The sequence below is a fragment of the Odontesthes bonariensis genome, chromosome 19, assembly GCF_027942865.1.
Source record: "Odontesthes bonariensis isolate fOdoBon6 chromosome 19, fOdoBon6.hap1, whole genome shotgun sequence".
In the NCBI taxonomy this organism is placed as follows: Eukaryota; Metazoa; Chordata; class Actinopteri; order Atheriniformes; family Atherinopsidae; genus Odontesthes; species Odontesthes bonariensis.
Genome location: NC_134524.1, coordinates 32,889,368 through 32,913,995, shown reverse-complemented (window position 1 = coordinate 32,913,995; position 24,628 = coordinate 32,889,368). Strand labels below are relative to the sequence as shown.

Sequence of the window (24,628 nt, the reverse complement as noted above, 5' to 3'; positions counted from 1 at the left end):
CAGGACAGAAATATTTGTGGTTAGATCTCATTTTGGTATCAGCACAGCATCAAGAAAGCAGACATTTTTCCAATGACGAACTGATTAACTTGTTTAGGATAACCATTGTCTGTCCTTTCTGAATTCAGGTCAGATCATTCAGCATAATCTGCTTTATTCTTACTTGTTAGTTAGTAATAATGTTGTTTAATTTTTACAAGTGGCTGTGTTTTTTGATGCTGAGCCGTACACAGATAGTTCAGGATCAGCATTAAGTTTTTTCCGGTTCTAACTGAATCAGAAACACCTCCTGTGGTATTAACGGTGTGACATCAGAGCTGTTCCTAACATCACATGATACCATAACATGTTTCCATACAGATATTAAAAGCCTAGTTTAATTTTATTTCTTTATTCATCCTAATTCATCCTTTATTTTTCTTTGAGGATCACATTGTGGTCCCTGTTTCCAGTATGTGTGGCGTGTGTGTGTGTGTGCGTGGCTTTATATGTGAGTGTGCATGTGTCTGTATGTGGCCTTGGGTTTCACTGCTTCGTTTGATCTGAAAGGTCTTTGTTCTATATTCTCTTGGGTTGAGAAGTGCTATATAAACTGCTATATAAATAATGTCTGATTGATCGATTTAGTGTAGTAGTTTAAAAACTTTCTGGTCATCTCTAATGGAACGTCTTCCGATGACCCAAAACACCTAATTACAGAACATTTCATTCATCCCATTCATATCCTTTTTCTTTCAACCACAGGCACTGACTCAGCACAGTTTGAATTTCCATCACGCCACCTACTGGCGTCCTTCTCCTTCTCCCTCAGGTAGCCCTTGTCCCCCAAGCCGTTAGTGCCCCCTTTGGGAACTCCTCAGCCCCCAGTCACCATGGCTGTCGCTTGGCAACCGAACCTTTTTCCCACATTAACACAAGTCCTCATAGTGTCCTAAAAAAAGCTATGGACAGGGTATTTTCTCCCCGTCCAGGCCTCATGTGGGACAACCTGAAAACATTCATATATAGGTCATATATTATATATCATATAAAATAGTAGGTTAAATAATGCATAATATAATGCATAATAGGGATAGCTTCAGCCAAATTAAGTCTGTGTCTGATTTTGGCTAACCAAGTTGCACTCTGCTCACTGTTTTTAAATGCGCCATAAAAACAAACCTTGACTTGTCTTGTTATGGCTCAGTCTTTGCTGCAGCTGTCCCTCTGTTCCTCTCCTAATGGATTTAAATCTATTTGCTTTTTTGTTAAGAGAGTATATTAATTATTTCATAGATCTGCTGCAGTTAACTAGTTAAATGATTTAGTTAAATAGTCAAATGGTTTAGTTTGAATCTAAATATTGGTGATAACTATTGACTATTGAATTGGTGACCTGAGGCTGAGGAAATTTAGAGCAGCTAAAATGTTAAAGTCAAGTTAATATCGCCTAATAAGAATAAAGGCTAAGCCTCAATAAATTTAATATGATATCAAATTGTTTGACATCTGACCGTCTGGCTGCGATATTAAATCCTAAATCCTGGTTGTTTAACCTGTGTCATATAGTCTGACTGCCTGATCTCAGCCCTGTTTCAGGTGGAATCATAAAATTTCACTTTGTAGAACATTTTTTCAGATTATATTTTAATTAAAGGAGCAAATCTCCTAAACACTCTGCTTGTGTATTTGACTTTAGCTCTTTAAGAGAGCTGTTAAATCCTTTTTCAGCAACAATTTGTATGAATGTTTCAAACAATGTTCTTCCTGGATTTATTGTTTCTTATCTCATCTCTGTGATTTTTTCATTGTAAAGCTGTTTTCAGTTTATCTACATACTTTGGTGTCTTTCCTAATCATATGCATGTTAAAATAGATGGATCAATCAATACGATTTGCTCTAGTACAAAATTAAACCCCTATTATAATCAGTATATCATTATAAACTCAGGCCAATGATCACCCAGAGTCTGTTTGGGTTGTTCTCACTCTCAGGGCTGAATGAGAGAAAAAAAAACAGGGTTGAGAAAAGACAATCTTAGGGTGTGCGCATTTATGACAAAGAGAACAACTATAAATTAAATTGGGAATATTATGGCTCAAAAAGCGTTTGAGGCTTTTCATTATTCATTATTCATTATTATGCATAGCACTTTGAGATTCCGTATGAAATGAAAAGTGCTTTACAAATGTAATTGATTATTCATTATTCCTGTAATGCTGCTGCACAGCTGATCTTTAGTTAGTAACTTCAGGCCTCAGGTCAAGCCTCCAAATCTGTTCATTTTTTCCTTATAGGTCTCTTATTAGTGGTGAAAAAAAATGATTAACTTTTGTCAAACTTTGGGATCAAATATATCATATATCAACTTTTTCTTTCTGTATTATGCATGTGCTTGATTCTTACTCTCTCGTTTGTTTTGAAACATTTTGAACACACACACTCAGCCTCAGTGGAGCAAACTGGCACACTCTTTTTCTACATTTCTCCAGTCTAATTTATCTGTCCCTCGTTTTACTTCTCACCCCGGGACCATTTCTTCCATCTTTCATTCAATTTTTGTGACATATTCAAAAGTTATACACGTGTTATTCAAAGTAGCCTATATGGAAGACGTAATTGCCCAAATGCTGAAAGTAGTGAAGAAACTTCTACGCAGAACGCTGTGTTCTGTGCGCTCCACTTATCAAAGCATTTGTTTATTCCAAAACTTTGGGTCACACCATAAAAATACTGATTTCCCCGAACAAAGCGACTCGTATAGCATGTGCAGCCACTCGTTTTTCCCCCTTTTTATCTATGCCAAACCCCAATATTGAACAGAAACCACTCGAGATCTGCTGGCGCAGTCAAATTTCTTCGAGCGGCGAACCCCACCCCACAGTTGTATGAAAATTAAAAAATCTGACCCTTAGTATCCTGCAAGTATAAATTGATTCTTGTCAACCCGACTATATTTCGGTTTTACAGACTTCGTCGAACCCCGGAAGTTTCAATCCCTCGTTCTAACCCTCGTCAGAGGAGAAACTTTCCGTGTCGGAATTCTAATTAGTTCAACCATTCAAGATGGGCTTTTATAAACTACTTCGCATCACTTACCAAAAGTGCACAGAAAAAATAAATTTTGAAGACAAGCACCACAACTGGGATCTTCATTTATAAAATGAATTTATCTTGTCTTACTTTCCGAATTGACTTGACAGGACACTTATATACTTTCCCTGTGTGTATGTGTTTTTATATTGGACGTGTCACCATTCAATGCAAACAGACAGACAGTACATTAACACTCGAATTATCATGACCAGAGGACAACTTAATTCAGACAACTTCATTTAGGTTATTCAATATGCAGAAATTTTACATTTAGACATTAAGTGGTGTTCTGCTCACCTTTTTTCTGGCGCCTCTGATTTGTCTGAAAAAAGCTGTCTCTCCTATCACCTCGAGGCGTCCTCCCTCGCACGGGGGTCGGTCGCACGGAACGGTGGTCTTTGAGCCTTCAAACCTCGTGTCACGGCACCATTTTGTTAAAAGGCTGTGATCGTATAGTGGTTAGTACTCTGCGTTGTGGCCGCAGCAACCCCGGTTCGAATCCGGGTCACGGCACCATTTTGTTAGATTCGGTTCTTTTAGTAGGAGGCTCAAGAACGGACCGAAGTAATTCAAGTGAAAATAAAGTGTTTATTGGTAGTCACACATCAAAGCATATCAGCGCTGGGCTCAGTGGAACAGAGCTCCCGCAGGAAGTCTGTCAGACTGGCCATGATTTCCGGTTATCATGTTTATTTATAGTCTCATTGGTTGGACTCACATTCGACCGAGTATGATTGGACATGAGTAGGTTCAACGTGCTTCGTCATATTCTCTGGATCAGCCCAAAACAATGTGTGTGTGTGAATCTGCCCTTGCTTTCCCAGGCTTTCCTAATTGTTTTGTCTTTCTACTCCTGGATCACTTTAGGTCATATGGAAAGTACTGAGACTTATTTCATTCATAATGTCTAAGAACAAAGCCAATTTTAACAACTTGTTAAAATCTGTGTTTATTAAAAGATCAAATGTTTTGAAAAGGAATTTAGGATTATTTTTGTTCTGTGTAATAAGATTTGAAAAATGGAGGGTTCTTGCCTGTTTTACTGCACTGTTGTAATTTTTTTGTCGTTCCTGAAAAATCTGTAAGTGAATGGTTCATTTTGTTTTCCTCCATTTTCTTTCCGCTCTCCTGCAGTTCCTTTTCATTTGTTTGATTCTCTCATTTCTCCATGGTGGTATGGTTTTAACTTTTACGGATTTTGTTTTAAGTGGAGCTGCAGCATCAATGGCTGACTTCAGTTTGCTGTTAAAATAATCAACAATAAAATCATACGATGCAGGTAAAAACTGTGCAGGGGTATGATGTAAAATGTCAATAAAATCTGCAGCCACTTCAGAAGTAATATACCGCTTCCTTCTCACCGGGGCCTCCTGTTGGATAAAACTGGTGACATTAAAAAACACACAGTAGTGGTCTGACACAGCCAGGTCATCAACAGAGGACACACCAGTGGACAGGCCATAGGTTATGACCAAATCTAGGGTGTGTCCTCTGTTGTGAGTAGGCTGTGTGATGTATTGTTTAAAATCCATGCTGTTCAACAGGTTTAAAAACTCATTTGCATAAAAATCACAGCTGTTGTCAATATGCAAGTTAAAATCACCAGTTATTAAAATTTTGCTGTATTTTGAGTGTATAAATGTTAAAAAGTCAGAAAACTCTTGAATAAAACAGGAAGGAGGCTTGGGTGGTCTGTAGACTGTGACACATAAGACAGGTGGGTTGCTAAAAACAAAGGAATGATGCTCAAAAGAAGAATAATTATTTAAAAGAACTGTCTTTGTTAAAACTGAGCTTCAACCAATAGATGCAGTTCCACCGCCTTTTTTGCCCCCGCTGATAGAAAATAAAAAATTAAATTTTGATGGGGAAGCCTCGGTGAGAGTAACTGGTGCGTCAGCGCCAAGCCAGGTTTCAGTTAAAAAGAGACAGTCGATATTATTGTCTAAAATCAGATCATTTATGATAAAAGATTTATTTAAAAGAGATCGAACATTTAAAATAGCCATGTTAAGAGTTGAGGAAAACTTCTGTTGTGGGGTTGTTTTTCTCAGAGGTACTTGGTGTATGGGGCGGAGACATCTGGAACTAGTGTATGGATGTGACTGGAGGTGTTTGTAATATCTGCTGGTGATGTGAACTGGTATAAGGTGTACTGTAGATGAGGGTTTGGCTGGAGGAGATTGGAGTTTGACTGAGTTGTAGCTGTTGTACCGTCACTCTGAAAATGGTTTATTTGATTGAAGAGTCAGTTTAATGTTCATGGATAAAAGATGAGATCCTGTATGATTTGGATGTAAGCCGTCGTGTTTGAAAAGGTATGGTCTATTGTAAAAGGTTGTAAAATTGTCCACATATGGAATATTGTTGGAGTTGCAGTATCCTTTGAGCCAGATGTGAAGTTGTTGCAGACGGCTGAATTTGATGTCCCCAAACCGAGGTGAGGGAAGTGGGCCGGAGATGATGCATTGTTTCTGTCAGCAAGGTTGGGTTTGAAGGGGATTAAAAAGAGGACCCAAGAGGATTAAAGCAAAACTGTGAGTTTATTTCACAAAAAGATGGTAAACAAAAAGCGCGGCTGAGCCGGATACAAAAACCTTAACTGTGGAAATATCTATGACGAAACAAAACAAAAGCATGGAAACTTATCTGTGGCGTGGCGTGGCGTAGCATGGATGGTGACGGGGAAGGATCTCACAAGAACTGAAAAGAAACCTGGAAACTAAATACTGTGGAGGGTGATTAGGGATTGAGTGCAGCTGAATGGGAAAACACAGGTGAGGGACGTGAGGCTGATTGCAGGGAAGGAGAGGGTGGCGTGACATGAAAACTAAACAAGACCTGAACCTAAAACATGAGAAAAAAAAAACCAAACTAAGACATGAACTATAAACCAAAACATGACCTAAAACTCGTGACATGGCGTTACAGAGCCCCCCCCTCAAGGGTCGGATCCCAGACGACCCTAAAAAAAAAAAAAAAATTCTGAGGGTGGGAGGGAGGGGCTCGAAACCGGTCCGACGGGGACCAGACCTCCAGGCTGCGTGGATGCAGTGGCCAACCAGGCCTGCAGCTCGTACCGGGTTCGGGCAGCAGGAGACGGTGGTCTGGCGGACGCCCAGACCTCCCATGGCGTGGCGGCAGGAACAGGCGGTGGTCTGGCGGACGCCCAGACCTCCCATGGCGTGGCGGCAGGAGACGGTGGTGGTCTGGCGGACGCCCAGACCGCAGACGGGGTAGCAGGAGCAGGAGGTGGTCTGGCTGGCGGCCAGACATCCTTCGACGTGGCAGCAGGAGGCGGTGGTCTGGCGGGCGGCCAGACATCCCGTGGCATGGCAGCAGGAGCCGGTGGTCTGGCGGGCGGCCAGACATCCCGTGGCGTGGCAGCAGGAGGCGGTGGTCTGGCGGGCGGCCAGACATCCCGTGGTGTGGCAGCAGGAGGCGGTGGTCTGGCGGGCGGCCAGACATCCCGTGGCGTGGCAGCAGGAGGCGGTGGTCTGGCGGGCGGCCAGATTTCCCGTGGCGTGGCAGCCGGAGGCGGTGGTCTGGCGGGCGGCCAGACTTCCCGTGGCGTGGCAGCCGGAGGCGCCGGTCTGGCAGGCGGCCAGACAGCCGACGGCAAGGGGAGAGCCCCCCCCTTAAGGGATGGATCCCAGACATCCCCAATATCTGGGGGTGGGAGGGAGGGGCTCGAAAGGCCTGCGCTGTGGTTGTGGCTGTGGCTGTGGCTGTGGCTGGGTCGGGCCCCGCGGCCTCTGTGGCTGTGGCTTGGTCTGGCCCTGTGGCCTCTGTGGCTGTGGCTTGGTCTGGCCCCGCGGCCTCTTGGTCTGGCCCCGCGGCCTCTTGGTCTGGCCCCGCGGCCTCTGTGGAGAGCTCAGGCCCCGCGGCCTCTGTGGAGAGCTCAGGCCCCGCGGCCTCTGTGGAGAGCTCAGGCACGGCTGGGGCCGGGGCCAGCTCTGGAACGGCTGGGGCCGGGGCCAGCTCTGGAACGGCTGGGGCCGGGGCCAGCTCTGGAACGGCTGGGGCCGGGGCCAGCTCTGGAACTTCGGCATCTGCGACTGCTGGAGAGATGAGGGAGGGGGTGTACAGCACGCTTACCCTTTCTGGTTCCCTGCCGAAAATGTCCAGCTCAGCAGCGCGCCGTACACTCCACGCCTCTTCCCAGATGTGAGATGTGTTCACTATCCAAGTCTCAAGAACCTGTTTTGCCATAAAGAAATCCAAGAGTTCATTGGAAACTCTGTATCTTTCCTTAGAGCTGCTCTCCCGTGCCGAGCAGCTCCATAGATTACCGGCCAGCTCCCAAAATTCCTCAAAGTCTGCCGCGTCCATGTCTGGTGAGATCCTTCTGTCAGCATCGTTGGGTTTGAAGGGAGGACGCGGATGCAGAATTGAGGAGTAAAGCAAAACTGTGAGTTTATTTCACAAAAAGATGGTAAACAAAAAGCGCGGCTGAGCCGGATACAAAAACCTTAACTGTGGAAATATCTATGACGAAACAAAACAAAAGCATGGAAACTTATCTGTGGCGTGGCGTGGCGTAGCATGGATGGTGACGGGGAAGGATCTCACAAGAACTGAAAAGAAACCTGGAAACTAAATACTGTGGAGGGTGATTAGGGATTGAGTGCAGCTGAATGGGAAAACACAGGTGAGGGACGTGAGGCTGATTGCAGGGAAGGAGAGGGTGGCGTGACATGAAAACTAAACAAGACCTGAACCTAAAACATGAGAAAAAAAAAACAAACTAAGACATGAACTATAAACCAAAACATGACCTAAAACTCGTGACATGGCGTTACAGTTTCTTTAATTGTTTAATGCTGTGGATGATAAAGTCTTGCTTAAGGGTCTGTGATTGCTGCAGCTTGAGATCGTTTATGCCTGTGTGAACTACTATTGTGGACACGGATGATTTGTTCTGTGAAAGTTCATGGGTGGAGTTGGTGATGTCATTGACCAACGCACCTGGGTAACAGAATGTGCGGCACCTGGTTACCTGGACATGCCTGACCATGGATGTTCCCACGATGAATGCATCTGGGCCACGTCCGTGGGAGCCAGACCCAGCCGGCGAAGCACTCCGGGTCGTCGGTCCAGCAGCGACAGGAGATGAGGCGGAGGTTCCAGCAGCGGCGACCGCAGGTCCGAGCCCCCACGAGACCATGCTCCCGGTCCAAACGGTGATGAGTTTCGGTGTGTCCACTAACCGCATCCCTGAGGAGCTGCCGACGTTTTCCTGAGGATGACAGTGAGCGTCGAGCCTGTCTGTTAGCACGAGCACGGGTAGCAACCGGCCGGGCACTGCTCGGCGCCAATCCCTCAGTCCCGGCAGCTACAGGGCCATAGCTGGGTGGTGGAGCGACCAGGGCCCCGTCCGACGTGAGCGTCGACAGAGCCTCGAAGCGGTTGGAGAGGACAAGGTCATCACGATTCGACGCTTTCTTCCTGCGGCAGACCACTTCAGACCAAAGTGTGTGCCTTGGTGTTGAGCTCGAGGAAGGCCGGGGTGAGGTGCCAGGATCCCAAAGAACTGTGTCCTGTAGAGCTGTTTTCAGTGAGGCGATATGCATAGACTGCTGGTGGTCCAGGTCCAGAAGTGAGTTCAACATTTCATTCTTGGATTTCAGTTCATCAGAAAGTTTCCGGATGTCTTCCTTAAGGTTAGTAATATCCTTGTTGGTGTATGTATGCACCAAGTTGTCATCCGTAGGCCCCAGGGCAGGCATGTCCTCAAAGTAACAGGGTCCCAAGGACCGCAGGCCGCAGCAGCTCTTCCTCCAAACAAATTTGCTGGTGGTAAATACTCAATTCTGGAGTACTCTGAATGTGTTGATCAATGTTGTTTTAGATATATCACAGTGACTGGAGTGAGGTAACAGACAAGGTTGCGTTTCCTCTGTCCTCTCAGAGCTTAATTTGCGATGCCAGACACTCGAATGCTCTGCTCTCTGTTTACTCTGTTCTCAGAGTGAACAGAGAGCAGAGACTCACCTTTTTGTTGAGGAAGAACTTGACAACCATGGCCCAGTCATACATCCCAAGACAGTCATCTAGGATCACAGCCTTCCAGGGGTTGCCCATTGCCTCTTCCACTGTCAAGAAGTTGTACCGAAAGAGCTGCTTTGCCCTGCACATTTGGAGTTTCATTGTTTCCTTATGCATAGTGTCAAGTTAGATATTAAATCTATCAGAAGACGCTGTAAGTACTTGTTGAATCGAATTGTACAGATTGTAATAATCCATAATGACTATAAAAGTAATCAAAGAAGTTGCCAAGTTGATACCTGAGGAAGGTCTCCAGGCTGACGGGCAAACAAAGGATCGTTCTCAAGCGTCATGAACACATGTTGCTGCAGCAAAGAGAAGACAAGACAAAGTACAAAGATGACACAAGACACTAAAATATTCATTTAGCACTACAAATTTAAAAAATAAATCACTTTTGCTTTCATAGATTTTAAAAAAAAAGCCCAAATGACAAGTGTAACACATCAAAATGTCTCAAGTTAATTCAATTCAGTTTATTTATAGAGCATAATCACAACAATTGTCATCTCAAGGGACTTCAATGATACAGTCCAATTCATTGTAATCATAATCCAATCAAATCCAATTAATCCCCCTGTTCCTGAGGTGGCCCAGCCAGGCTCGCAACCTCTTCGCCGGTCGTCTGGCCGTCCGCCAGACCGTCTCCTGGTTCCTTCGCCTCCTGGCTCCTTCGTCTCCTGGTTCCTTCGCCTCCTGGCTCTTTCGTCTCCTGGTTCCTTTGCCTCCTGGCTCTTTCGTCTCCTGGTTCCTTTGCCTCCTGGTTCCTTCGTCTTGAGATGGGAAATTCTCATTCTGCCCATCTGGTTTTAGAATGGGTGTTGACTTTCCTCTGACCCCACTCATCCTGTGATCCTTTTGTTTGGTCATTCAAGGGAAACAGGTTCTAAATTCATCAGGAGGAGGTTTATTGTTAAGGGAGAGAAAATAGGGCCACGTGATTGTGAGGTCTGACTTTTTCCTGGAGAACCATTTTGTGATGCAAATGTATTACTCTTTTGAACGCATAGTGTTTTGAGAAGCAAAACGTCCATGATTAATATCACTATCATGCGGACCGTGAACACGGTGGCCTCCCCGCTCTCCATGTTAGCTTCTTGGTGGTGTTTTTTTCTTCTCTCCTTACTTTTCCCGGGTTTTGTTTTGTTCTGTTTTGTTGTTGAATGTGGCGCTAAAGTAACACGTCGCTGTCGCAGACGGCTGCATCGCATCAGTCCCTACCTGGTCCCTACTCATGTGGGAATGCAGACTGAAACAGTTCCCCTGGGGAACGGCAGTTCATAGAACTGAATCCGTTCTAAGAACTGTGTTCTTAGAACTGCTCTGTCCGAATGCGGCTATGGTTCGTATCTCCAACACGAACAAAACAAGAGATGATTGTTGATATTAGGAGGACCAGTAGTAAGCCAAACTCTACCTTCATCCTGGGAGAGAAGGTGGACATGGTTGAGAAACACAGACACCTGGGAGTGTTAGCTTCTCTGTAGAACAACAGCGAGGTACAGGAAACCTAACGAAGAGAGAAGGTCTCTTCTGAACCATCAAAAATGTATTGATGCTTTCCAGTTTTCCAAGTGGCATGGTGTGCAACATTATGCAGTGCTTTTTCTCTACAATCACGCACCGATTGACTTATGAGGCAAAGCTGGGCTCACTGTCTTCCCCAAGAATGCATTAAGGATCAAGTCACTAACCTTCCAGAAGACCAAAAGGTCAGTGAGCAGATTGGTGACCTGGAAGTCCAGCTGAGGAAGAGTGACAGCTCATGACAAGGATTTGGGACCATTTCTTTTCTGCAATGCAATCTTGATCTTTGAGGTTGAAATGACTCCTTGCCATTACTCTGCTCTTAAGCTCCCTCCATAGAAAAAGAGAGTTTCCACCTGGTTACAGCTATCATCTTTAACACTAGATGTTCAAACACACTGTACCTTTAAACCCTCATTTTATCACCGATGTAGTTTTTAGATTATATCGACAGAAGTGGCTTCCATCAGACCTTTCCAAATCCTATAAAGTGGGGTTTAGATAATCACTTTAAAGCAGTAGAATAGCAGGGAATAAGATGTTACCTTGAACTGCAGCATTTCCTCTCCATCTGTGAAACGAAGCATCTCCTTCCAGTTGAAGGAGGCTTTTCTCCTGTATTTATCAAGCGGTCCATTGGGGAGATCTGCCACTTCATGACCCATTTTATGTTGTTCAGATTGAAGGGGTATTAATTATACAGGGTCACTACAGGGCACTTTGCACTTTCTTAAAAAAGAAACAAGAGAGGGACTGTCAGTTAGGGTCGTGTTAGAAGGACACGGATGCGGATATTGAAAAAAGCAAACTAGATTTATTATACAAAAACAAAGTAACAACAGAAAGCGCGGCTGAGCCGGATAACAAAGAAACTTAAACTGTGGAATCAAAAGAAAAATTAACAAGACTAGGAGCAAAACAAAACTCTTGGCATAGCATGGAAAAGTGACGTGACGTGACGTGGCGTGGCGTGGCGTGGCGTGGATGGTGACGGGGAAGGATCACACAAAAAATTAAAGGGAACCTGGAAACTAAATACTGTGGAGGGTGATTAGGGATAGAGTGCAGCTGATGGGGAAAACACAGGTGAGGGACGTGAGGCTGATGGCAGGGCAGGAGAGGGTGGCATGACATGAAACTAAACACAACCTGAACCTAAAACATGAGAAAAGAACTAAACTAAGACATGATCTAAAACGTGAAAAACCAAGCATTCAGTTGAATTGAACTTTCATTCATTTTTTTTCTAAAATATGTTTTCATTTCAAATTTTTTTTCTTCAGTTTCAAACTATTGCCACTGTTCTGGTGTGAGGGGCGGAGCTACAGATGACAGGGGTGTGGAGTCGTGAGTGGCAGCTGGCTGACAACGCTGCCTTCAGGAAATGTGGGAACTGCAACAACTTATTTGACGATTTCGTCAGTACACTGGAGTACACGGTTCATGGACAAATGATAGACACACTGGGTACCAGTGAGATCACCTTCTGCCTGGGCCCGACCCGCTGGCAGCACACTTTCCATGTGCTAAGAGAATCCACCCAGTGTGTTCTGCTCGGATTGGACTTTCTGGCTAAGAATCATGCACTGCAGGACTTGGGGCGAGGTGTGTTACAACTATGGGACGTTTCTGTGCCCCTGCTTCAGGGTAAAGAGTTGGTCCCACGTTGTTGTAACATGTCCCTCGCTGACGTCATGACCATTCCCCCGCTGATTGAGGCTCTGGTACCGGTGACATTCTCCCTCCTGCTGGAGCTTGTCAGTCTGCTGCAGATTTCCAGGGCTATCTGGAACCTAACATTCCAGAAACAACAGGATTGGTTGTTGCTCGTACAGTGAACTGTGTGAGGAATGGTGTGACCTCAGCCCGCATCCTCAATCCCACAGGAGAGGCGGTTGAACTCAAGCGGGGACTACACCTGGGTGAGTTTTACCCAGTCGAAAAGAAAGACATTTTAGCGCCGCCTTGGGTCGATGGCGGTCAGTCAAGTCAACTTTATTGTCAAATCTGTGACAGTCACCTAAGTTACCACTCAAAACTGTGCATCCTGCGAAATGGCAGAGGGTGAATCCTCGAGTAAAAAACGAAAATATAAGACTCATTTTACAGCAGAATATACTAAAGTATATCCATGTCCAGTGAAGGTGAAGAATGATGACACCGCGGCGAGGTGCACTGTATGCAGCAGTGACTTCAGTATTGCCCACGGCCGACTTAATGACTGTAAAAGACATGTGGAGGTAGGCTAAGTTGAACGCGCCATCATCTGCATTTTATTTCTGTAGATTAAATGCTGTTATAAAATAAACGTATCAAAGACTTATTTAAAGGGGACATATTATGCAAAACTCTCTTTTTGCGGGTCTTTGGGTTCATATTTGAGCCTCTACTGTTCCTTTAAACACTCCAAGCGTGAAAAAAACCCATACATCCATTTTCTGTAGGTCAGTAGAAAGACTTTGGTGTCAAGAAAAAAATGCTGCTGTGAGCCATTTGGATGGCTCCCCTATTGTGACGTCACAATAAGGGAATTTGTATATACCTGTCGAGTTCCCACCCACTACATTAGTTGAAGATCCGGCATCGTGTATCGAGGATAAAGGATGGCGCCACGGTCACCTATCTGCTGGTGGCCGGGAGAGGCTCGTGCTCAGGGGGCGCGGATGTTTTCTCAACTTATTTCAGGTGGCTGGCCCGGCGCGGAGGAGCGCTCCCCCCTCGGCCGATGGAGCAGCTCACACAGGCTGACCTGTTCGTGGCTGTGAAAACCACCGGGAGGTATCACCGGCAGAGACTGAAGCTGCTGCTGGACACCTGGGTCTCCAGAAACACACCACAGGTGAGTCAGGCTGGAGACTGCAGAAGCTCTGCACTGAAAACAAATGAACCCTTAATTCATAGGGAATAGATAGATAGATAGATAGATAGATAGATAGATAGATAGATAGATAGATAGATACTTTATTGATCCCGAAGGAAATTCAAGCATCCAGTTAGCCTGGGAATTCCCATGCTGCTTTGCGCTCGATTTCATTCTCACTGCAAATTCAGCCTGGAAACCACCGCCCTTATTTTTGCCAGAGTTTGGGAACCAATCACAGAACGGGGGGGGGGTCAGCAAGACGATGACGACGTCCATGCGCTACACCGAAGCTTGTAGAGTGTTAATCCAACATGACAGCAGACACAACGTTACCGTTCGATGCAGGAAAGTGTTTCGGAGTAGATTCACCCTGGGGTCATTTGAACCGTGATATCCAGCCAAGTAGCCCACCCGAAGTTTTTCCGATAATAGGCTGAACATCAGCTGAGTTACTGAGTTATCCCGAATAGCTTAGTACAAGCGCTGACGGACCCTGGCAGTATCTCCAAAATTACCACACTAAAATCACATTGTCATGACACCAAACTTCTACAGTAGTACAAATATGGTCTGTACTCACAAAACGATGCATTTGGAAGTTTGTACATAGTCCAGGAGTTTATTATTATCATCAACACAAGCCTGATAGCTTTTCTGCTGCTAAAGCTACGTTGACGTCACTTCTGGGAGCTGGGAGCTTCAAAGTTAGATGAGGGTTGATCTGCTACTGTAGACAACAAAGCAAGGCTGCTCAATTTCTCCATTATCAAAATAAATTCACAACTCTACAACATAAAAATTCATGTAGAATATAGCATATAGGCCTACTTTGTTGTTAATTTAAGTAGCTTAGAGCGCAAGTTTACTTTTATTTTACTTTTTTTTCTTCTTCCTCGTCGAATTTCTGTGGTCATCTGGTATAAGTGATACAATTGGCTATGAATCGCGCGCAAAGCAGCATGGGAAGAACCTGACGTCATTTGATAGACATTCGTAGCGCCCAATAAACGGCTCTAGGCATTCGTAAACCACGCCTCAAATACGAGAAAATGCACACCTAGTTCCCAGACCACCATCTCATCGAGATGTGGACGCGTCAGCCAGGCTAGCATCCAGTAGCAAAACATAATAAAGCAATAAAAATGTTTATACAATTATAAACACTTTTAAAACAATCTAAGAATTTAAAAAAACAGTTTAAAAATACACTCTCAGAAAATAAAGTACAGAATTGTACCTTTAGGGGTAAGATGGCTTGTCACGTGCAGTACCCTCTGAAGGTATAGTTTTGTACCCTTATACTGAAGTAGCCTAACACAGACTGTCTATTGTACCCCAGCATGTAGAAAAAAAGGTACATGTACCTTTTACCACTTGAGTACATATATGTACCTTTTGGACCCTCAAAACAAAAGGGTAAACAGTACATGCAGCCAGAGGCTTCTCATGAGCGGGGCGTGGCCAGCAACAGCTTATTTGCATAAAAGTGACAGAGCCCTTTAAAAGGCTCAATTTGGGAGAGACTGAAACTGGCAAGATTAGAGCTGGTGAAATCTTTTTATGTGAGAGTGATTTTGTGCAAAGAACTTCATGAACATGTTTTGTATAGCACATAGACCAATTCTAACTTGTTTAAAGTAGGGCTGCCACGATTAGTCGACGTTGTCGACAAAAATCGATAATAGAAATAGTCGACATTGCATTCCATTGTCGCCAGATGTGTTTTTCCAACAGAGTGAGGCATCTCACTTAATTACAGTCTCTGCCGAGAGTCGCACATGCACTCTCGTACACAGAAATGGCGGCGTCCAACACATTAACTACGCGTGCCAAAACTTCTTAAGCTTGGGAGCATTTTAGCCTGGATACGGCGAATAAAAAGATAACTTGCAAGGTTTGCAAAGCAGACCCTCGGTGATGCCCGAACATTTAAAGAGAAAGCACGTCGGGCAGTTAAAGTTGAAAATGGTGGAGAGAAAATGAGAGGCGTTTTCCCACACTGTCAAACCTAGCAAGATCTCTTCTGTGCATTCCTGCAACATCCACCCCGGCAGAGCGAATCTTCTCAGCAGCAGGAAATATCTGCTCCCAGAAGAGAGCAAGCCTCACACGAGAGCATGTGGATATGCTGACTTTTCTTAGTATGAATAAACTGAACAACATAGCCTGAGCCTCATGTTGATTTTAAACCTGGTCTGTCCACCATGACAGGTTTGTGTCCAGGTTGTATCACACAGTCCATGTTTACTGGAATTTGGACAACTCTGAATGCTTTATTTTCAGCTGTGTTGTTAAAACCGTTAGATTTCAGACTGTTGAGAATTGTAAAGTTCTTTTGCAACAGACTGTGCAGTTGACCACTGAATGTACTTCACAAAATGCACTTAATATTTGTTTTATTTACTGTTTTACTGCTGCTAATGTGCCTGTCCTTGGTTTACAGGAAAAAATGTTTACTTGATTGTAATTAATTATTTATTTTTTATAAAACACATTTGCCTGTCTGCACATGGACAGAGGTTTATTTATTTATGGATTTATGTCTATACTGACAGAGCACTGTGCCTAATTGGTTTTAGATAGGACATTTTTATTTACTTTTTTATGAATCAGCAGCAAAGTTGAATAAAAGATGCATTTTTCATTGAAGTACCCATCTTTCTTGTGTTTATTATCATTTGCCACATAATTAAAGCAACTTCATGCTAAATTTAAGAAAAAATTAATAATTATCCGATTAGTCGACTAATCGTTCGATAAGCATCTCCCTGAAATGAGTTTTTGGAAATGGGATGTCTGAGATGGTCTCCAACCAGACCCATGGAACAACCAGAACTTGGCCAACCCCACGCACCCCATCAGAGGTCAGGGCCCTTGTGGGTCTATGCTCCTATTATATTATTTGTGCATGATTTCTCCCAACACGCTGCGCCACTGAACCGGCTGGCAGGGAAGAATGTACCCTTTGAGTGGTCAGCTGAGTGTGAGGCTGCGTTCTATCTCAAGCAAGTACTTATATCCTCTCCGGTGGTTACACTACCTAACTTTGCACTTCCTTTTGAGGTGTACACCGATGCCTCTAAAGACTGTCGGGGCAGTGCTGGCGCAGGATGAGGAGAGTTGTGAGAAGGTGATAGCCTATGCCAGCCAAGCTCTCACACACACACAGAAGAGATGGTCCACCTTCGACAGGGAACCATGGGCTGTGGTGTGGGCAGTGCGTGAGTTCAAACACTATGTGGGACCATCTACATTCTCCATTATCACTGACCATCGCCCTCTGCTGGGCCTCAGGCGCATGGCTATTGATAATGACCCTACTGGACGGAAGAGTAGGTGGGTGCTGGAGTTTGGACCCGTTTGACTGGGTCATGGTCCACAAGGATGGCTCCCGCCACAAAAATGCTGATGCTCTGTCCCGCCGGCCCGTGTTCCCTGACCCAGTTGAGCCAAATGCTCCTTCAGATGGACTGTACACCGTGGACTCAGTGGAGGCATCTGACTACTCTCCGCCTGCAGACGGGGCACAAACAGAGCCGGTCCCGGTCTATTCACTCTGTGGTAGTGGAGCTGAATTGCAGTCACTGCAGCGTGAAGATGCTGACATTAGTACTGTGTTGAGTTGGTTGGAGCAGGGCATGGTGCGGCGGCCTCGGAGACTCCCCAGGGGTTCCTCTGCCAGCTTGAGGAAGCTATGGTCTCTCTGTGGTGGAGGGGCTGTTGTGCCGCACGGCGTTGCCGGAGACCACGTGGAGAAGCGAATTCAGGCTGTTATTCCTGCAGCCATGGTGCCGGAGCTCCTTCAGCAGTTGCATGGGGGGCCAGCTGCTGCACATTTTTCCGCTGAACGTGTGTGGGAAAAGGCCAGGCAATCCTGCTACTGGCCCTTCATGTTGAGAGACATAAGACAGTGGTGTGAGCACTGCAGGGCCTGTCAGACTCGCAAGAGCCCAGTTCCAGGACCAAGGGCTCCTATGGGGGGGTCCCAAGTTGGCCGTCCTCTACAGAGGGTGGCCGCAGACATTCTGGAGCTGCCCATGACGTCTTGTGGGAACAGGTACATCTTAGTTGTAGAGGACTACTTTACTAATGGCGCATTTCCACTAGCTCGGTATAAAGGGCACGGCTCGATGCGGCTCGGCACGGCTCGGTTTGGTTGTGTTTCCATTTACAACCGAGTATCACTTTGTGCCTCCTCGACGTGGGCGGGGTCGTCGTGACACGGCTGCGCGACCAGAACAACAACAACATACGAGGAGGATAGCATGGAGGACATGGAGGCGCTCGTGTTGCTGCTCACCCTGTGGTTTTTTGTCGCACAGAAGGCAAGAGAAGAGAGCCAGAGAAGACTCCTGGCCTCCAGACAAAACAGGATTGAAAAGTGACGACACTCATCGGCCAATCAGTGGAAGGCAGTCGGCTGACGTCACGTTTTAGTAACGCTTCGGCCCACTTGGAACTAATCTACCCGGTTGCAGGTACTGCGTGCTAGTGGAAACACCCAATAGCACACCGAGCCGAAGCGAGCTAGTGGAAAAGCGCCATAAGTTTGTTGCCCTGTATTCTTTGCCGAATTAGACAGCGCACACAGTCGCACGCCGCCTTTTTGAGGATTATGTGTTGGTGCATGGTGTCCCTGAAATCCTGCATCGTGATCAGGGCCGTCAGTTCGAAGCGGAGGTGATTCGGAGCCTCTGTCAGTGGCTGGGGATTAAGAACACACGCACCACGGCCTATAATCCCAAATCTGATGGCATGGTGGAGCGTCACAACCGGACTTTGATCGATCAGCTGGCTAAGATGTTGCTTTCTCATGGGGGTGAATGGGACACTTATGTGAGGCAAGTTGCCTTTGCATATAACACCTCTAAACATGCCAGCACCTGGTTCACCCCCTTTTACCTCATCCACGGACGTGAGGCACAGGTTCCCGCTGACGTGTTGGTGCCTGCTAGTGCTGGTGGAGAAGCTGCACTAACATATCGCATCATCAACCCTCTCGACCCGATGGAGCGGGCTCAGGTGGTTCATCATGACAGAAACCTTACACTCTGCCATTGCCTACACAGACTGTTCCTGCCACTCCTGTTGCCGTTATGTCTCCTTCTGCGGTCGAGTCTTTTCCAGTTCACCGGCTCCCACAAAGCGGGGATCAGCCTCAGGCTGGTGAGTTGGACAATGGACTGTGTGGGAACTCGCCGGAGCTCAGGACCGGACAGTCTCGCAAGTGGGCGAGTGATGCGACTTCCGTCCCATTTGCAGGACTTGTTTTGAAGTTACTGTGTTCTGGGTTGAACACGTTTAACCTTGTAGCACCCACAGTTGCAGATATGCAACAAGCTTTTTATTTATTTACATTGTATTTTTATTTATATTTTTATTTACATTACATTATTTGATTTTTTTAAATTTACATACATTATTTACATTCATGTGTAATATTTTTTTACATTACATTTTATGTGCCGACAGTTGTCACAGCATCATTTTCTTGGCTCAGTGAATTACACTCTGCTTTGCGGTGGACTGTTCTAGTTGGTTCTGGTCTCGTTTGGTGTGGTCTGCTTTGTCCACCTTTCACAGCGGTAATGGGAGCTCAGAGGTCCGTTTCACGTAGCAGGTTTAGTGAAAACTCTGAGTAGGTTAACCCTGAAATGAGGGAAACCCTGAGTTTTCCGTTTCACAAAGGGAGGTAACTCAACCCCGAGAAAGAGGGGTAACTCTAGCCTGTTTCACAAAGAGAGGTAACTTAACCTCACGGTCAGTTACCGTAGTAACAGACTCTCTGAACCTAACCTGGTCGGGACCAGGTTTTATTCAAGAAACCTTGAGTTTCTTTCTGTCTCCGCCCTCTTTCAGCCACACACGCCATTTGATTTCCTCATTCATTCATCAGCAGAGCGAGTTCTTCTACTTCTAGAAGTCCATTTGGCACAGTAGGAGGCGACTTTTTTCACGAACATGTCCTTTTGACAACGATCCCGTGGATGAAGGTGCAGCATTATTGCGCAGAGAAATAAATATTCGTCGGAGATGGTTATCAGACCGCGCACAGATTTTTGCATTTACAGACAATTATCTTTTTGAGCGGCACCATCAGAATGTGTTGGGACAAAAGAAAAAAAAGACATAAAAGACAAATAAATATTTGTATGAATAGGCTTAAAAAAGACATATATAGGCCTATTATATTTTATAAAGGCACTTGTGTCTTGGGGGTGGATTCCCTCAGCCACTGCCCTCCCGTTAGAGGTGGCGGTGCTGGGCAGCACCGGTTTTACGCGCATCTGCCTTCTTTCTGTTGGCTCAGAAGAAGTCTGTGTTAGTTTAAATAGGCTTAATTATTTAACAGAACATGATATAGATGATGACTCTAAATTGTCCTTCGGAGTGACTGTGAGTGTGTATGGTTGTTTGTCTCGTTTGTCTCTATGTGGCCCTGTGATGGACTGGCGGCCTGTCCAGGGTGTACCCCGCCTCTTGCCCATGGACCGCTGGGATAGGCTCCAGCCCCCCCGCGACCCGACTGACGGATTCAGCGGTGTATAGATAATGGATGGATGGATGGATGGTATATGAGAAGACATAGTTTATGTGTGTGAAAACAACTGCACAGTCAAATAGCCACTTAATATTTACCTTACAGTGTAAAACATGATCAAAATGAGGTACCTCCATGCCGAGGTCTCACCTGTTTGAACAATGTTTTTATATTTCATCTTAAACTGCTGCCAAGAGCGCTTCTCCCCTGCGGGATTGCACCTAAATGAAATAAATGAATGGGCTACCATTCAAGCAGTTTCCCTGTGATATTATTGTGATTGCAAAGGACTACATTTAAACTTACACTTTTGCTGCTGCAGCGGTGTTGCACTTATTTCTAAAACGTATTGAAACTCGCCGTATGAGCGCATTAAGATTTCCAATTCGAGGTTGGTGAAAAACGTAGCCCCTCCTCTTCCCCGTTGCCATGGTGACTCGTCGAATCGGGGCTCCATTGATGCTGGCTTTTTAAAGTTGTGGTGCACGCGCTAAACTCAAGGTGAAACTACTCAGAGTTGATTAAACTCACTCAAATCAGCGTTTCTGGAACCGAAAACTCAGAGTTTTCTATCTCAGAGTAGATCAACTCAGAGATCAGGAATAGACTCAGAGTTGGTTGAACCTGCTACGTGAAACGGACCCCAGGTCTCCAAATTGTATTATTATGATTATTTTTTTGCGTTTTTTTATTTACATTACATTTTTATTTACATTACATTTTTTAGCATTTTATATGTGCTTCACTTTTTCACAACAAAGATCTGTGAAATCTGTTTGATTTGTTGTTGAATGGAAAGTTTATGATGGTTGCGTTCCGCACTTTGTATTAAGAATGTTCAATAAAGGTTTATTATATACATTTTATTGTGGTCGCAGCAGTTACTGGTGAACTTTCACTAAAACCTTTTTTGCCAAACGATCTGCAGAGAATGACTTGGTTTTGTGAACAAAATTAATCAGGAAAGCCCACAGCTGCAAATATGCAACATTGCCTAAAATCATCAAAAATAGCCCAATTCCAAAAATTCCAAAAATATTGGTTTATTCCCACCCAAAAATATGCAAGAAGAGCCAAAATGATTTTTTTCAATGATTATTCATATGCTTGGGGGCTACAAGGTTAAAAAAAAAGATTTGATGAAGAAGTGGTTTGAGGTTTTGTGAGAACACAAGTTTTTTTTAAAAGAAAATGTATAGCCTCCAGATGTTGCATAAATGTTTGGCAGTATTCGTTATTAATTTGGATCACTTGTTACAGAGTGATGGGATAGTTTACACCTAACCACTGCTTAGAAGATTTACAGTCCAGGTACTTTGATTTGATTTGATTTATTTTGATTATCTGTATTGACTGTATTATGGTCCTTTTGGGATTACAGGTGATAGAAAGTTGTGGGGGTATTCTCCCCATGTGTTTTTTTCAGGTGGTGTTTGTTTTGTCCCTGGTTCTGTTGTAGGTGAAACGTGGATGTATTTGTGTGAAAAGGAGGTGTGTGTCCCTCTGGGTTCCTGTAGGGGGATGTTATCGTGTTGAGGCCGGTGTCTCTCTCTCGGTGTGGAGGAATAAAGAGTGAAGCAACAGTTGCATTGCTGGACACGCTCTCTCGTCTCCTGTCCCGTTCATTGTGTCTTATAATTACACAATAAAGGCGAACCCAGAACGCTCGGCTACAATAACATCTTTTAGCAGAGGCTCCAGATATGACGCAGCCTTGAACTCTGCTCTATTTTCGATAGCAGCTGATCTATGACTGTTACTTTTGAACAAACTAGTCTTTATGGGCAAAATTCAGTGTTGTCTTAACTCAGCTGTAAACCTGAGTAACCTGTAAACCTGAGTAAACTCTAAGGATGGTAAAAAAAATCCCAAATGTGGACAGTTAGGACTGCTACTATTTGTGAACTCCAGAGTATTTCTTTGTGGTCTCATATTGAAACATCCGTTTGCTTGTGGCATGCTCAGGACAGGAGATTGGACAGAAAATAAATAAATAAATAAAATTTCAGTGCAATCTGTTGGTTTCCTTAGCTAGGAAATTGTTTTTGAATTGACTCTATATGAACAAATTGGATTATTTTATGAATAATTATGATTACAATTAATTGAATTCCAATTGGCTTGAATTGGACTTTATTATCTAAGTGCCTTGAGATGACATTTGGTGCTATATAAATAAAAATTAATTGAATAGAATTGAATTGAATTACAGCTGTCCATTTGCACAGCTGCACTGCTGGCAATGAGTGGACTGCTTTTCTCTTACTGAGTATCATTTCTATTGAGAAATTATAAACAGTGCAAACATGAATTTAACATAGTGGTGTACAGGGAAACAAGTATATAAGTACTGTAAATTAACATTTATATTTTCATAACTGACTTTTAAGTCATCACATTGTTTCCAGTATGAAAGTATTTGAATAGCATTTTTTGTGAGAAAAAGTGAACGATATCTTTATATGTTGTCTAGTTCTGTACCAATATTTGTAATACAGAATAAGGCTATCTGCAAATTGTAATGTCCTCTGAAATTATAAATAGCTAAACAATAAGCCGTTTGCATTCAAGATTCAAGATTCAAGATAGTTTTATTTGTCACATACCCAATCATACACAGTACAATGTGCAGTGAAATTCTTCCTTGTCCTGCTACCAATAAAAAGATACATGAAATATGAATAAAAATGATTTAATTGCATTTAATAATTACTACTAATTACTCTACTTGTATGACGTAAGCCCACCAGTGACGGCAGTACTCAGACATAAGGCAGCTCTTTAGCTAAGAAGCTAAGTATCTGAGCGGTTCTGTCTTACCTTACAGCTCCGTTAGTTATATGTCTCCCCTGTCTCTTTCTCCTTTATTCATTATCAGAGTGATCTGTATTATGCGCTCAAGGTACTTCCTGTTTTTCCCTCACCAGCAACAACATCCTGTTCATACCTTCCAGAATAAGAGTGCCCACTTCAATCACCGAAATGATTGTTGCCCATCTTTTAACCAACACCAACAGACGTGTGCACATCACTCCTGTTCTTAACTCCCTCCACTGGCTTCCTGTCCTTTATAGAATTGATTTGAAACTTTTAATGTTTGTTTTTAAAGTTCTTAATGGCCTCACTGCATCATATTTATCTGAGCTTTTAACAGTCCGAAATCCTGGTAGAGCTCTGAGGTCAACAGATCAGTTTCTGCTGGAAGTGCCCCTGTAGTCGTTTGTTCTGAAAGTTTAAGTTTTTGTTTTTTGTCCTGGCCTGTCATGGAAAACCTTTCCCCTTTCCTCGGTCACTCTCAAGCTTTGTTGCTGAGAAAAGTGTCTATTTCTGTGATGTTGCTGCATCATAGTTCTACATAATAACTTTTTTCCTACACGAGTATGTACATGGTGACAAGAGTGAAAAGGAAACCCTTATTGATGCATCCAGTATTTATTCAGTTCTTAAGTTTACACTGCTGTGACTTGTGATCCAATGGAAAATCTCAGAGTGAAGCCATTTCCAAAGATCAAACTCTGTATCTAACATTGTATTTTATATACCATAAAGACAACCTAAAACTTCTCAAATAATATCTAAATAAAGCAATGAGAAGTCAAACTCCACTACACAAAAGGTGCATCCTAACATGATAACCTTTCATCTATTCCACTGCAGACCTGTTTGAGTTTGTGTATTTGTGTGTACTTTGGTTTGTTTTTGTCTTATTTTTTCTGGGTTTTTGTTTCTTTCCCGTTTGGGATTTAGTCATGGCTTTATTTTACGTTTGATTCATGTCCCGTATTGAGCTGAAAAGGGACGCACTTTGTCTCGTATTACTGTGGGAGTCTAAAAATAGTCAGTATCATGCCAATGGAAATGAATAACGGGGCTTTATATGAAAATGTACGGTAAACTTGTTCCCAGGCCCTGTCCTGCTCTGTGACCAATGAGCTGACAGCATATTCACACCCGAGAATACGCTGTCAGCTCATCGGTCGAGGAGGTACTGTTGCTCGCGGAGAAGATAGCAGAAGACAACAAGGCATCATGCATGGGTGACAGTAAGCAGACACTGCTTTAAGCAGTGGTGGACAAAGTACTCAACTCCAGTACTGATACTCATGGAGAATCATACTCAACTACAAGTTCAAAATTTTACTCAAGTTAAAATACTGAAGGATTTACTTTTAAAAATACTTAAGTATTCAAAAGTACAAAGTGTGTTTTCTAATATCAGTACATTCCTGTATTGTTTTATGAATGCTTTTACAGAACCATGTAACTCTCTGAAACCACCTAATGTAGATTTTTGCACCACTCTGCTACAAAATAACAACAACACGGCAGCTCTGAGCTAACAGCTAACAGTGCAATAGTACGCGTTCATTCATTCAGTGGTCGTAAATATCTGTGAAATAAAGACAGATAATAAACGGATATAAACAGATCTCTCCAATGACCTAAATATCTTCTGAAGGACGCCGACTTTCACCAAACTGTTATCGGTGAGTAGATGAACGTATTTTATGCCAGAAATAAGGTCCAGGTTTAAAAAAATGAACTTCTCCTTTAAGAAAGATACTTATTTTAT

At 43.9% G+C, this 24,628-nt stretch overlaps 1 protein-coding gene and 1 non-coding gene across 2 annotated transcripts in view; one reads left to right on the top strand and one right to left on the bottom strand.

Annotated features, from left to right (window-relative positions):
* LOC142368768 (peroxisomal acyl-coenzyme A oxidase 3-like) overlaps window positions 1-11,316 on the bottom strand; it is a 70,959-nt gene extending 59,643 nt beyond the window's left edge. The window contains exons 1-4 of the mRNA XM_075450942.1: window positions 11,197-11,316; window positions 9,364-9,429; window positions 9,071-9,232; window positions 8,045-8,850 (exon numbers count right to left, since the gene is read on the bottom strand). Of these exons, the coding sequence (XP_075307057.1) occupies window positions 8,045-8,850; window positions 9,071-9,232; window positions 9,364-9,429; window positions 11,197-11,316 (1,154 nt within the window). The remainder of the gene's footprint in view (window positions 1-8,044; window positions 8,851-9,070; window positions 9,233-9,363; window positions 9,430-11,196) is intronic.
* On the top strand, window positions 3,518-3,589 carry trnah-gug (transfer RNA histidin (anticodon GUG)). Its single transcript has one exon. It is a non-coding gene; the product is annotated as a tRNA-His (tRNA).
* Window positions 11,317-24,628: the final 13,312 nt, after the last annotated feature.